The sequence below is a fragment of the Strix aluco genome, chromosome 12 (assembly GCF_031877795.1).
Source record: "Strix aluco isolate bStrAlu1 chromosome 12, bStrAlu1.hap1, whole genome shotgun sequence".
Classification (NCBI taxonomy): Eukaryota; Metazoa; Chordata; class Aves; order Strigiformes; family Strigidae; genus Strix; species Strix aluco.
The window spans coordinates 22402319-22417121 of record NC_133942.1 but is presented as its reverse complement, the minus strand read 5'-3'; the positions used below and the strand labels follow the sequence as shown (position 1 = coordinate 22417121).

General features: G+C 40.0%; 1 protein-coding gene across 1 annotated transcript; it reads left to right on the top strand.

Moving 5' to 3' along the window:
- Positions 1-580: 580 nt before the first annotated feature.
- Positions 581-14007, top strand: GATM (glycine amidinotransferase). The gene is made up of 9 exons (XM_074837344.1): positions 581-649; positions 1088-1306; positions 6817-7012; positions 8237-8427; positions 9478-9615; positions 9912-10076; positions 11899-11962; positions 12064-12180; positions 13761-14007. Exons 1-9 carry the CDS (start codon positions 581-583, stop codon positions 13871-13873), a joined length of 1272 nt encoding a protein of 423 aa, XP_074693445.1. The 3' UTR covers positions 13874-14007.
- Positions 14008-14803: the final 796 nt, after the last annotated feature.

Below are 14803 nucleotides of genomic sequence, written 5' to 3'. Positions count from 1 at the left end.
ATGAGTTATTGGAACTTTTGGTAAAATATTTTTTTAATGAAATATTATGAAAACATATTTTGTTTAATGAAGGTTTAATGAAGAACATGCGTATTTGAGGACTAAAAAGAACTGAATGATGCACTTCAGTACACTTGTTAGAGAAGAATTTTACGCCTGACTGGAAATCTTCGAATTGCTGCTAAAGAGCCATTTGTGGAAAAGAAATCCAGGTGTGTTGAGAGAAGCCGTCTGTCAGTTTTGGAGATTGGCTCATCCAGCCGGACCGCGCCTGCCTGGGCCTGGGCCTGGGCCTGGGCCTGGGCGCGATCGCTCCAGCTGTTCGTTCCTCCCGACTAGCGGGCGGCGCCGAGCCAACCCTGGCCCGTCTGCGCGGGGCTTCCGCGCCACCGGGCGGGCCCCCGCCGCCGGGGCAGCGCACGGGCTCCGCGCCCCTCCGCGCCCCGCCGAGGCCAATGGGCGGCGGGAGGGCGTGGCGGCCGCTATAAAGGCGGCGGGCGGGGGCCCGGGCGCGGTGTCGCTGCCGGTGGTGGCGGAGCGGCGCGGAGCTGTCCTGCCGTGCGCTGTCCTGCCAGCAGAGATGCTGCGAGTGCGGTGCTTACGCGGGGGGAGCCGGGGAGCCGAAGCGGCGCATTTCATCGGCTCGCGGGTTGGTGCCGCGCAGATCCGGCCGGGGGGCTGGGGTTGAGGATGCTCTGTCAGGAGGAGGCGCCGCGCGGCCCCTCCGCGGCCCCTCCGCGCCGGCGGGTGCGGGGGGTGCTGCGCGCGGGCGCGGGACGGCTGCCGGCTGCTCCGAGCGAGGCCGGCCCGCGCATCTCCCAGCTCAGCGGCGCAGAGCTCGGGAACTGCAGCCGCCCCCCTCAGTGCCGTGGTCCTGTGTCGCTTCCCTGCCGCACTGCGGGCGGTTTGAAAGGCGGATTGTCCTTTAAGTGTCTGAAGTAGGCTGTGAATAAATTAGAATGGCTGTAACAAACAGTGTGTTTCTGTTAATGCTTTGGGATTACGGTGTAGGGCGCTTGTGGACTGAACCATTGCTTCCTGCCTTTTGTAAGGGAAACATAATTTTCATTCTTATTTTTATTTTAAGCTTGGAAGAGGCTTTACAGGATGGGTGCAGCGATCTTTCCAGAGCACCCAGGCAGCTACAGCCTCCCAGAACACCTGTGCTGCTGTTGACAACAAGGCTACTAGCCCTGTGCCTAAGGACTGTCCTGTTTGCTCATACAATGAATGGGACCCACTGGAAGAGGTCATTGTGGGAAGAGCTGAAAATGCTTGTGTCCCGCCTTTTTCTGTGGAGGTTAAGGTAAACAATAAAAAAAACCAACCTTAAATAGGAAATAAGGCGGTTTTCGTATATACAATTTGCTTAAGCTTTACAGTGCACAAGGTGTGGTGTTTACTCTTGAGGTATCTTCATTCAAAGTAGTTGTTTACATCTGTTAAACTTTACAGTATAGCCATGTTGATGGGGGATATGCTTTTTCTTTCCACTTTCAACTGAATTAGCTGTTTTAACGGAAGTCAGTAGTAGAGAGAATCTCCAAGAAGTGCAATCTGCTCTAGTAATATAGCCCTGATGCTGTCAAAGTGCACATTGTAGCTTTTGAGAGAGTTGGTAGGACTGATGAAAAGTTTATTTGGGCTCAAAACTAAGTAGGGTTAGCACTTGAAAAAAAGTGTAGTTTTCTACTTAATAGTCTGAGAAAGATTGAGTTCTATAGCTGTAGACTAGCAGGACCATTCTGTTTAAATAGCTCTTAAATAGCTCACCACAACTCTTATGTGCTACGGTAAGTATTGTATGGAAATACATACTCCTCTGTTTTTCAGGGTTTTTCTGTGTCTAAAACTACCCCAGCAACCTAAATAAATCCACGTTTCTTTCTTCTCTGAAATGCTGTATTTTAGAACAGGAGCACTCAAACAATGGGCTTGCTGCAGATTATTATTGTGTACTTTACCCGGACTTTAAAGTTATCAAGTATGTGTTGTTACCTGCATTCGTGGGGATGATCTTGTTCGCTCCTAGTGTCACAGGACAGTACTACCTCCAAGGCAGCACATAATCCATGGCTAGCACAGCAAAATGAGGTGGAATACTACTTCTTCTGAAGAGACTTTAGTAAAATAGTAAAATCTTGATAAAGTTGACCAGAAGACCTCGATTAAAAAAACAAAGGGAATTCTGATCTGAGGTTGAAGGAATGGTAAACAAAGATACTGAAAATATGTTTAAACTGCTGGAAATGGTAGTTTAGAGGAAGTTTGGGATGTTGCTTATGGAGAAGACTTCTCTTCCCCTAGCTCCTTTTATGTTTGTATATTTTTCTTTAGAATCTGGGCTATGAGTTTGGGCAAAAGAGGTTGAAGGAGTGTGACTGAATTACTGCAGTTTGGTAGTTCTAATCCCCAGATAGAAGAGTCATCATTTGACTTACATTGGGACATTTGAGATGATATCTTGGCCCCAGTGAGTGCAATGAAAACTTTACCACTGACTTAATTATGACTTGTATTTACTCCTTGAAAGCTGAAGCTCAGTTACCGACCTCTGGAATCCTGTTTCAGACAATCCAAAGATATTCTAGCAGCTTCAGAAAAAGAAGCAAATGAGGATTGGCATTTCTAATATACAAGTGTATGTATGTGCATTTATGTACTTAAAACTGCTGTAATGAATGTACAGAAAGAGTAAGGAAAAAACACATGTCTAACTCTCACATTCTAACGTTAAATGAAGCAAAGTTCTATTCTGAAGTAGTGGCCAAGGGCTTGCTTTAATGTCAGAAAAAATACTCTTTTCAAATGTCTTAACTTGCTGAAGTGTGACATGCTATACAGCTAGCCTGGTTCTATTAAGATATGCCTATTAAGCCATAACTTACCAAACAGGGTTGGAACTTCACCTTCTGTTACATGCAATATCAAAAACTCAATGAGGAATGTCAAAGTATAGGATTATCTCTGCAATTCAAATACCTACAACTTGGGGTTAAAGCGAGCTTTAGCTTTGCTTTATGTAAAAGTCTAAAAGATACATTGGCCACAACCGGTAATAGTAATAGAGTGTGCCAGCTGAGATGTGGTTTCCTCTGGTTTTCTCTGCTTCTGTCTTAAATTTGGCTGTAGGAACTTCAACAGTAACTTTACCTGGGGGTGTTGCTGAAGAATTCAAACAATAGTCCAAATCCTACCTTGCCAATACTGAGCGATACTAATAGATTCAGTTATTGTTCAAATCTCCATGTGGCTGAAGGGTAAGGCATGTATGTGTGTGGTGCTCCAGTGTAATAGAATAGCCAGAAATCCCTGTTACTGTCCCTGTAAGTAGCAATACTAGGGTTAATGTGTATCACATAACTTCTGACAAGTATGAATGAGGGTCGCAGGTTTTAAAACCTGAAGTTTTAAACTAGCAAATTTGAGTTGTATAAGGAAAAATTGAGGCTTTGGACCTGAGACGCTTTTAAAAACACGTCACAAATTATAACAGTTTGGCAAATACTTGCTTTGAGATAGTTCTAGGTTGTGTTTTAAGATTTTATGCATATTTGCAAAATATTTAAGTGTGGGAAGTATGGCTGCATTCAGCACTCTTTTGTACTTTGAGATGTGATTTTGGTATACACAAGTCTTTTTGCCGTGATGTGGGAATGATGTGCTTGGCATAAGAAGGAGGAAGGAATGAACTGAATAGGGAGTCCTACATATCCGATGAATATTAATGAGCTGTCACTTTATTGCATATCCTTTTGGGAACTTGAAATGGGCTGTGTAGGTTATATAGAGGTAAATACACTACCGGGAAAAATGGGAAATCTTAACTAAGAGCTTAACAACTACATTAATTAGGAAGATGCCCTTTTTTGAGTTAGCACTTTGATCGAAAATATCACACTTCAGATGTATTCTTCTGAAGCAGTTGACAGCCAAACAGTTGAGCTTTATAGCTTTGTAGTGCTGCATTTTTTATCAGTATATTTTGTGAATAATAATGCATTTTTGGTGAAGAGGTGTTATTACCACAGATCATTATATCTTGAGTGAGAAGCTGGGGGAGGGGTGTTTACTACTGAATTAGGCAAAAAGCATTTTAATCTGAATTTCTGTTTCAGTGTACTAAATTTAATAACTGTCATTACTAGCTTTAAGGAACATCTTGAGAGTGTTAGCATTGATCATGTTAATTATTTTCCACAACAAATGTTTGAAGTATATAGCAACTACAGGGAGTAATTCTGCTGTTTCTTAAAGACAATCTTTTCCTTAAAGCGCACTCTTAAATTTCTTTCTGAAAAGAAAGAGTTCTTCTTAAATGCTGCTACAGTTTCTCAGGTACTCTCAGACAGGAGGTTATAAGGTGTGTTGATGAGACTATTTACAGCTCTTTCCTGTGTCCTGGACATGGTACTTTTTGAACAGTCTGAAATGAGTTGTATGTATATGATCAAAGGGGCCTGAAATCTCAACTCTGAATTGGTATGAAATGAATGTCCCGGTCATATACCCTTTTCCCAGTTATTCAGAAGGCGGGGGGTATGAATGGTGTTATGGTATTAACCCTTACTGTGTCATAACTTTAAGATTATGCCATCATATTAGTGCAGCACAAGTGTCATTTCACAGGTTTGAAAAAGAGCAGTACTAGAGGACACCTAGTGAAGAGGGGAGCTGCACCTCCTAGCAATTAATGATATTCAAATACATCATGGGTGGCTCTGAAAATAACCAGCTTTACTCCTTAGGACGAATTTGTCTCATTAGCAGAACAGGTTTCCATAGGAATGTTAGGCACTTCATGTGATCTGCATGTGACTTCTGAACAGCTGGCGAGTCTGAGGTGATCAAATTACCCAAGACCTCACTTAGAGAAAAAGAATAAATTCCTTCATGAAGGATGGGAGAGAAGCTTCAGTACTGGAGGAGCACGGTGGCCATGTTGAGACCTTTGCCTGGGTTCTCTATGTAAATGTTAAGGATGTCTAAAAGGTTGAATTTTCTCTTCCTTCTGGCTTACCTCTCTAGGACGAGGGCAAATATTCAGAAATAGAATAGAGTGGATAGCCTGGATTGTTAAAGGAGATCAGGCATGCCTTCAGATGAATGGCCTTGCCTGCTCAGGGCTCACTGACTGTACTAGTACAAAAGAAACATGACTGCATTACTTCTGTCCAGAACATTGCTTACCGGAACGTGGTCAGGACTGCAGTGTCAGGGGATAACCTCCTGTTTGGAAGGGCAGGTTCTCCTGCATCCCACTGCTGTCGCTCATGCTGCCTGAATGAGCGAGGCTCTGTTTGGTACAAGGAAGGCCTGTCCACTTGCTCACCTGTTCCTGACCCCTTCTGCTGGCATTCCAGAAGGGCTCCATATGCACTTGTTCCTCTGTCATGTTAGTGTTAGAAATCTGAGTGAAGACTCAAAGGTACACTGAACTGCAGCAGCATTGCTTGTTTTAGTTTTATGTCTGCATTTTCTTAATCATGAGAGCTAGGACATTATGTTGAATTAGTTTTTGATTTGAGAAGACTATCACAGGATTTCAGGAGCAGAGGATTTAGCCTGTAAGTGTTGTACTTGCTTTATTCCAACCATGACAGATGAATTTAGTGTCTCTTGCATTTTCTAGACTGCTGCTGTACCTGAAGTATGGCCCCTTCTAGCCAACAAGGCATATCGCCTGTACTTGGGATGGCTTTAGAATTCCTGATGTCACCACTGTGACAGTACCAAAGTGAGGTTTTAACAAGGTGACTACAGATGTATGCATTTTGGAGATGAGCGCAAGGTTGTTTTCATTTAAAAACATGTGTGCTAGCCTTATTAAATAGCAGAGCCTATTGCTGTGTTTGTACAGGTCTAGTGTAACAAGGACTGAATCTTTCATGGCCGCTTGACACTACTAGCCACTAAATACTAACTGAAGTGTAATGTAGTCTCTTGGTTTTTATCTGTGATTTGATAAATAATGAGACTTTCTGTAGGGCTATGGCTGAAGAGACTTCTAGAAATATTTATTACTTTATTTATAATAGTATTTCCATCAGTAGAAACAAGTAATATAAGCTAATGATACATCTATATCCAAAAATATGAGGAAATGAAATATCCTGAAAATCCCTTCTAAAAGTCAAACTAAACTTGCAAGTGGGAATGAAATGTGTACTTACCTCTCCACATTCCAGCATGGCTTTCTCTTTTTAATGCTGTTCCTCAGAGGATTTTTTTTCTTTGGCATCATGCCACATGTAGAGCCTGTTAGCAGTACTGAAGCTATCTGCTAGTCCAATGAGCCTGCTTAGCACATACAGCTGAAACATAGTTTTATTACTGTATGTAAGCATTTGTGAAGACATCAGTTATTCACAACTAGTCTAACACCTGCACTTACAGAAGTTTAATGACTGGACACATGCATGTGAAACATCTGAGTGAAACCTTGGTGCGTATAAATAGAAGTAGTAAAGACAAAAAATAAAGACAGCAGAGTGATAGCAGGATAGGGATTCTCAAGCAGGAATAATTGAGTATTTATCTGAAGCATTGATGCTTCTTCCTTCCTTTTGTGTTTTTCCTCCTCTCCTGCCCCTTTATTTTAGAAGAATCAGCAGAACATTAACAATTCTTAGCAACTCTTCAAAATATAAGGCACGCTATGACGTGTCAGGGTCATAACACATATAAAACAATGGGAAATCAGTGAAAGAAGAACAAGAAACTTTGAACATTAAGAATTGTGTCTTATGCATCTATTTCACTCTGTCAAAATAACTGATGCTTATTCTTTGTCACTTACCTGTCCTTCCGTTTTAGGCCAACACATATGAAAAGTATTGGGGATTTTATCAGAAATTTGGAGGCCAGAGCTTCCCCAAAGACCATTTAAAAAAAGCTATTGCTGAAATTGAAGAGATGTGCAATATTTTGAAAAGAGAAGGTATAATTGTCAAGAGGCCTGATCCAATTGACTGCTCTGTGAAATATAAAACACCTGATTTTGAGTCTACAGGTAAATGTTCTTCAGTTGTTGAAGGCTTTGTCTGTTTAGCTCGCCCGAGACATTTTGGATGTCATCTAGTCTACCTTCTTGCTTGGAGCAGGATTATTGCCAGTCCTAGATGAGATCAGTGATGGCTTTGTGTAGCTATGACTTGGAAAAAATCTCCAGGGATGGAGATTCTGCCACCTGATTTGCTGACCTGCTTCAGTGCTACATGAATTTCCTGATGAAAGACGTTTTCCTGATACCTAACCTGAACTTCCCACACCACCACCTGTTGCCAGATTCCCTTGCTGTGTTGTCACTGCCACTGCCAAGAAGTGTTCATCTGTCATATTTAATGGCCCTGAAAGTAGCTATAGGCTGTTACTGCTTTGTCCCCTGCTTGCCACATGAAATAAGCTGAGGTCCCTTCACTTCTCCCAGGTCATGTGCTATAAGGCCCCTCTGACTGTCTTGATAGCCCTTTGTTGGATCCTAGAGTTGGATCCATCGTAAACTATGGAGACGAAAACTGGAAACAGTTTTCCAGGAGGATTTTCACTAGTGTCAGGGAAATTTGAATGTCTCTCTACCTACTGACCACATTCCTCCTTGTATGGCACCATATGGCTTTAGCTATTTGCAGTGATAGCCCACTGGCTCATAAGCAGCTTTGCATCAAGCGTAGTGTCCAGACTCCTTTCATGTCAAATGTGTTCTTAAGTTGTTCTAGTGGAACTCAAATTCATTAGGGAACAGACGATGTTAATGAGAAGTCTAATGGGACTGCTTCCCGCACTAGTTTTGTGTTCCATAAAATTCCTCTTCTCTGCTATTAGTTTTCAAAAGGATAGCATATAAAGAAATGAGGTCCTCTTGGAAAACTTGCTAGCCACCACCATCTTTTAAAGATGTCTGAGTAATTAGTAAACATTTTTCTAGTTAATTTCCATTAACCAAATTATGAAGTGAAGGCTTGTAGATTGTGGATGGCTTTCATCTAGCCGTGAACTTGTTATGAGTGAGGCTTTGTAGCAAAACTTGCATGTATTTTGAACAAAAAATGTAACTTTGAAAACTTAAGAATGTAAGGGCCTCAAATTATGCACTGGTTTCCTGACTCTGCTAAAGATGCTTTTTGCCATTCTTTTTGATAGAAGTAATGGTAAAAAAGATGGTGACAAATGAATAAGTTGAAAGAGCTGAGAAAAGCATATTTGCCTCATAGATTAATGGCCTTTTTCCTTTCAGGTATGTATGCTGCCATGCCAAGAGACATCCTGTTGGTGGTGGGAAATGAAATTATTGAAGCGCCTATGGCTTGGCGTGCTCGATTCTTTGAGTACAGAGCATATAGACGAATAATTAAAGATTATTTCAACTGTGGTGCTAAGTGGACAACTGCCCCCAAACCCACAATGGCTGATGAACTCTATGATCAGGTATTGTTCTCATTTTGCTTCAGAACTTCAGTTCCAGTTATACAGAATTTTGTTGATAGTTTCAACCTGATTAGGTTTCACAAAACTGGGGTGGGGACAACAAAACAACTCTGGAAATTTGTGTTTTTTTCTAGTGCATGCAAATATTCTGTAGCCTTTGTAGCTGTAACTGAGTGTGTGAATTAGGGAATAAGGAACAGGAAGTTGTGTCTGTTGAATTGAAGTCTGTTTTGAATTGTTTTGATTACTGGCTGTAATTTAGCATTACTAAAGAGGAAGGAATGCTAGAAAGACATCACAAAGACTACTTTAAAGAATTAAGATTCCCTGAAAATGTAAGAGCATCTACAATAAGTACAGTAAAACTGCTTGTGGAATGATTATAACTTTCTGGGAACAGTGACATCATTAATAGGATGCAAAGAAGTCTTTGTTAAACAAAATTACCTTAGAGTAATCTTTCAGTATTAGAAAATTTCCAGAGCCTGTTCTAAAGCATAGAAACTACTTATCCGGTAGTTTTTGTTTGTGCTGGTTTTTTTTATGCCTCACTTGTTCTTAATTGCATTGTTTCATTCTAAAATCTATTTAAATTCCTGAAGATCTACCTTGTAATTTGCAGGTACTTCTCCATTCTAAAATGTAGAAAAAGTAGGGAGTCCACCTTTGTTAGGAAGTAGCTTGCATACCAGTATTTCTGTCACTATGCAGTGATTTGTTGGAGTGGTAGTTAAACTCCACTGGTGATACATACTTTTGATCCAGAAGCCAGAATATTATAGGGAAAGTGGCTCTGAAGAGCAATTAACTTCTTGGTATATAGCTGTTCTCTCTTATCACCTATTCTTGAATGTACTTAAAACCTTTTACTTCCACGTTTATGCTTTCTTTTTTTATTCTAGTAACAAGTAAACCAAACCACCTCCAAGGAACATACTATCAATATAAACATATTTTCTTAATTCCAAAACACTCGTCATTAGCAAATTTGAAAACTTTCCTTTACCATCTCCAACCTAAAGTTGTTACTTCTTTTTTTTCCATAACTAGGATTATCCAATCCGTTCTGTTGAAGACAGGCATAAACTGGCTGCTCAGGGAAAATTTGTAACTACTGAATTTGAACCATGTTTTGATGCTGCTGACTTCATTAGAGCTGGAAGAGATATCTTCGTACAAAGGAGCCAGGTAAACAAAGGTTTTTTTCCAACAGTTTTGGTATCTCTCTTAATGATTGGTACTTGCATTTATGTCTTTTTAAATTCCTGAACAGCATCAAGATAAGAGTGTTGACAAAAGAAGTTGCTATTTGTAGAGTGTCTGATAGACAGGATGAGACTCTCTTGCGGCTAAGGGGTTAGCTAAAGGCACCAACTTCTATTATTTTGGCTTTAAATATTTATTTAAATAAAACTTTAGACAAACTAAACTTGAATGCGGTGTATATTCTAGCCTAGTGAAACTTAACTTTGTCCTGTTTTCAGGTGACAAATTACATGGGCATTGAATGGATGAGGCGACATCTTGCACCAGACTATAGAGTGCATATAATATCTTTTAAGGATCCTAACCCTATGCACATTGATGCTACTTTTAATATCATTGGACCTGGTCTTGTGCTCTCTAACCCAGACCGTCCCTGCTATCAGGTAAGAGTGTAGCAGAGGGGAAAGTGTTTTGTATTTAAAAAACCTCAACTGGATTAGGTCCCTACTGGATAATCACTAATCCACAAGTTTTTGTATACACTTGAATAATATTAAATTATTGAATTTAAGTATCACTCACACAGTTTTTCTGGAACTTACAGATGTATTTGCATCTTGACTCTAGAACTTTCGCAGCAGTGGAATGACCATTGGTCTCCCCCAGTTTTCTGCTACTGCTCTTTGTGCTTTCTTATTGTAAGGCTGGACGTGTTGTGTGTTTCTTCCTGTGTATATGGTTTAAATATGATGAAAGCGATCTATTTGGTAATAATGTAATATCAAAGCAAGTACATAGGATATACTACTTCTCTGAACACGTCTACTTAAATATATTAATTGTATCCAAGGAGATATTGAGGGTTTTCTGCTGCTCAGATGAGTAATCCCCCTTTTTATTCCTATTTTGGAAGCCTCTCCTTCAGCATTGCTAACTGTACCAATGACAGGAAGCTGGTAATTGCTCAGGCATTCAGCTTTGAATAACTAAGAAATACTTTTTGAAGAGAAGAGACATGGTTCAGTATGTAAAACCTACTACTTCACTCTAAGAAAAAGCTAGTATTGCTAAACAGTGCAATCAGATCAGAAAGCCTTCCAGAGAGTACGGGCTCATCTCTGTACTGTCAGTGCTTGAGGGTTTTTGTGACCATGCCCTTGATTTCAGAAGCTGTACAACCACCTGGGAGTCAGTGGGATAGAGCTGTGTGGAGCAGAGGTTATGGAACCATGTGTACAGCATCTTAAAAGCAGTATTAGCCTATTCTCAGCAAGTGGCTTCAATGCAAACGGTCCCATTGAGTTACTGCCTCTTGTAATATCCATTATGAGAATATAATTTTTAAAACAATCATAGTCTTTTCTTCCCCTTTTCCCTTCCCCTGTTTTTCATCATCCTACTTGCAAGAGGAGGCTCTTGGTCTTCTTGTGTTAAACCCATGTGCTGGGACTTTTTTCATGGAAAACTGTAGATAGAGAAGATAGGTGCAGCTTTCTGTAATAAAAACGGATTTGGCAGTTCTGGATGACCGGGAAATGGGTGGTGGGAGGAGGGAGGTGCGGGTAAAACGGGGCTTTTCTTTAAAATCCTGGCAGGCCGGGCTGGTTACCGAGTTTTCAGAGTGGGAGCTCCACCTCGTGGTAACACTTAAATAAAGAGCTCTTCCAAGTATTTGTACCATGAAGTTGAAAAATCAGTTCTCCTTAGGCAATTTATCCTCTTACTTTTAATTTAATTGTTTAATTTTTAGAGACACAGATTATTCCCTAGGATGCCTTTATTTTTTTCCCTTTGTTAAATAAACTGCATATTAAGTTGCTTATGAAGCCTGATGCAAACATAATTTTATGAGGTATTTTTGTTTCTATAAATGGCAGTGTAATTCATATCAATGGCTTTTACAGTCATATGGGAATAAATAATACCAAAAATAAATAATTTAACACTTTTGTGCCATTACTAACATCTTTACTTCACAGGCTCCAAACTGCATGTGTTACCCTTTGTCTTTAACATACCTTAGGATACCTAGCATGTATAAAACCAGTAGAAACAAATGCTAGTAGTATGCAGAGTTTGAAAAGGCTTTCAAAAAATGCTTGTATGAAAACTGTGTTTGTAGATTGAACTTGAGTGAGAGTAGCACACAGAGGGAAGGGGATGTCATGTATATTGAAGTAGCCTAAGAAAATGTAGCATAGGTTGAAGAACATAATGCAATACATTAAGAACCCTGTTTAGAATCTAATTAAATTGCTCTTTCAGATTGAGCTTTTCAAGAAAGCAGGCTGGACCGTGATTCGCCCCCCAGTGCCGCTCATCCCAGACGGTATATTCACTCTTTCTTTTCTAAGAATTCCAAGAGTATTCTGAAGAGTATTAATATGGGGCAACACTGGTACAGTAGAAGGTTCATTCTCCTGTGTTTAGATCACCCACTTTGGATGTCTTCTAAATGGCTCTCCATGAATGTCCTAATGCTGGATGAGAAACGTGTGATGGTGGATGCCAATGAGACATCAATTCAGAAGATGTTTGAAAATCTGGGTATGTCATAACATATTTCAACATATACTTAAAATGAAATGATCACAATACCAGCTATGCATATCAGGATGAATGGAGGTTTTGCTTAAAGTGGAGAATCTTGTGGAGAATCTCAGCTCTGTGAGATGTAACCTCATGACAGGGTGGATTTCCTTTAGATATGCAGTGGCAGGAGAACTGTAATTGAATATAAAATCTGAAAGTCTTATGCACCGCTCACTGCAAAGATAAATAATATAGACTTATAAATCTGAACTCATGCAGTTAATCCAGCTGCTTCCATCATGCTGGGAGGGAAAGGTACAGGTGGCTCATAGTTGGTTAGTAGGAGGGTGGCCAGGTTGCTTGGTGCTACAGCCAGCTGACTATTGCTGCAGGATAAGTACACGGTGATGCAAATGTTGTCAGGGTAGAAGGAAGACTGGTGGGTAGATAAGGAGCCAAGAGAAGTGAGGGGTCATTGTATTGTAGAGTAAAAGATAACACTCCCCAGTAGCAGAAGACTCCTTTAAAGGGAAAAAAATGATGGCAAGGAGAGACTGATCCAAAGGTGGAAGACAGCAGCTGTGAACCTAGAAGAAGGGTTGGTGCCATGGATGTGAGCACTTATTGAAGCTTCCCTCAAATCTGAGATGATTGCAGGTGAGAACCGTGCAATCGAATGCTTTAATCTGCTTTTAGAGACTGGCTATACAACCTTAGCTTTTCAGTCTTGGGTTCTTTAAATTCTCTGCATGACCAGGGAACTGAGGATTTATAAATGCTTGAAAGTACTTAAAAAGAGGCTATGAATGCTAATCATGACATATCTTTTACACTTGAACTTCAGTCTCTGTGATTTCTAAATAAACTCATGAAGTCAGTAAGTTCCTAGGACTGAGATGGGTCTACTGGGAACAAAACTTTTGCTGACGGATGGTGATGGATTCTACTGAGCTGCTCCTGAGCTCCTGAAAGTACGAAGAAGCAAAAAGGCAAATTTCATAACAGAAAAGTCTTCTGATCCTAGTCCATCTATCAGGACTTTGTATAAGCTGAGCCACAGCTGAAACATCAGAGCTGAAAAAAAGTGTGAGGAAGCTTAACCTAGGTAGTAGTGTAACAACCTCTTTCCCCTTTCAGAGAAAGAGGGACTCAGAGCTCTGAACTTTGAATGCTTCTTTTCTTGAAAGGCACTTGAAAGAGCACATTCAGTGTCTGAACCATAAATGCTCACACAGATTTATGTAAATGTGCCCTGGTCATATATTGTAGCAGAATTTCAGCTAATTCTTCACATACCGCAAAAACTGAATTTTTCTTTTTATTACTGGCACATCATAACACATCAAACACAGGCTGTGCTCCAGGCACTGTATATTCCTGAGGGTATCGCTGGAATAAACAAGCCAGTTATGTTCCTAGCTTGTTCTCTGCCTAGAATTTGGGAAAATAAATTCTTAACAAATGAGTAGGAAATACTTTCCGTACTTGCATCTAGCCATATGATCAGATAAAGCATTATCTAATGGTCTGATCAAAGCTTACCATGTGGATTTGAGATTTTTAATTTTAAAGTATGCAATGTATGTTTCTTGCAGGCATTTCTACAATTAAAGTGAATATTCGCCATGCCAATTCATTGGGAGGTGGTTTCCATTGCTGGACATGTGATATCCGCCGCCGTGGTACCCTGCAATCTTATTTTGACTAGTTATGAGCCAGATAGGTCGCAGTGGTTCAGCTTCTAAAATAAACATAGGAAATGAACAAATTAATTTCATTTTTAAAATGACTGCATGAGCTCTAGTGCTTGATCAGTGGTGTCCTTACAGTAGTCTGGTAAATGATTTATTCTTACTTTTCACTTTCAGCAGTATTATTGAAACTACTTCCATCAGCAGTACAGGTTTTCTGGCTGGCTTTTTGAAAGGCATCCTTCATCTATGGAGCCTTTTCACATTGGCTTTGAATGTAAAAACTTGACAAGATAGCTAAAAGGTCTTGCTAGAATAGCTTGACCACTAATATGGGACATCTACCTCTGTCTAGTTACTCTATCAAATAGGCAGCTTGAAATGTTAAACTTGAGTAAACTTTTTTTATTCCTTTTAATCAGTCTATTGTTCTAATATATGTGTGTTTAATGAAGTTAAAATAGCTACAACTGTACAGATCTCTTATGGAACCAAGTAATTTTATAATGGTTTTCATGTTGAACCATACAGGTATTTACAGAGAATTTCCAGTATGATCTAACTTTTCAGACATGTTCACTTGTCATGTCCTTCTACATTTTCTTCTGATGCATGTCATGCAACTGAATACTTTTTTATATTGCTTTTTGTATTGCTGAAATTGGTTTTTATTTAAATTTTAAGTGTACAAATGATAGCTAATATTCTGCTTGTACAGGTTTCACTCTGAACTGTTTACATAACTTTAAAAAAAAGCACAAAACAAAAAAACCCAACAACATCCCTCCTCTATCCCTAAACTGTGACACCTTACAACCCCTTCTTCCTCTGACTGTAGCAGATACATCCTCCTGCATCAAATGTGCCAGATGCTGTGAAGGAATTTGAATATTGATTACTGAATATGTACTTTTTATGCTAATAAAGTGGTTTTTTTGCATTCTCAA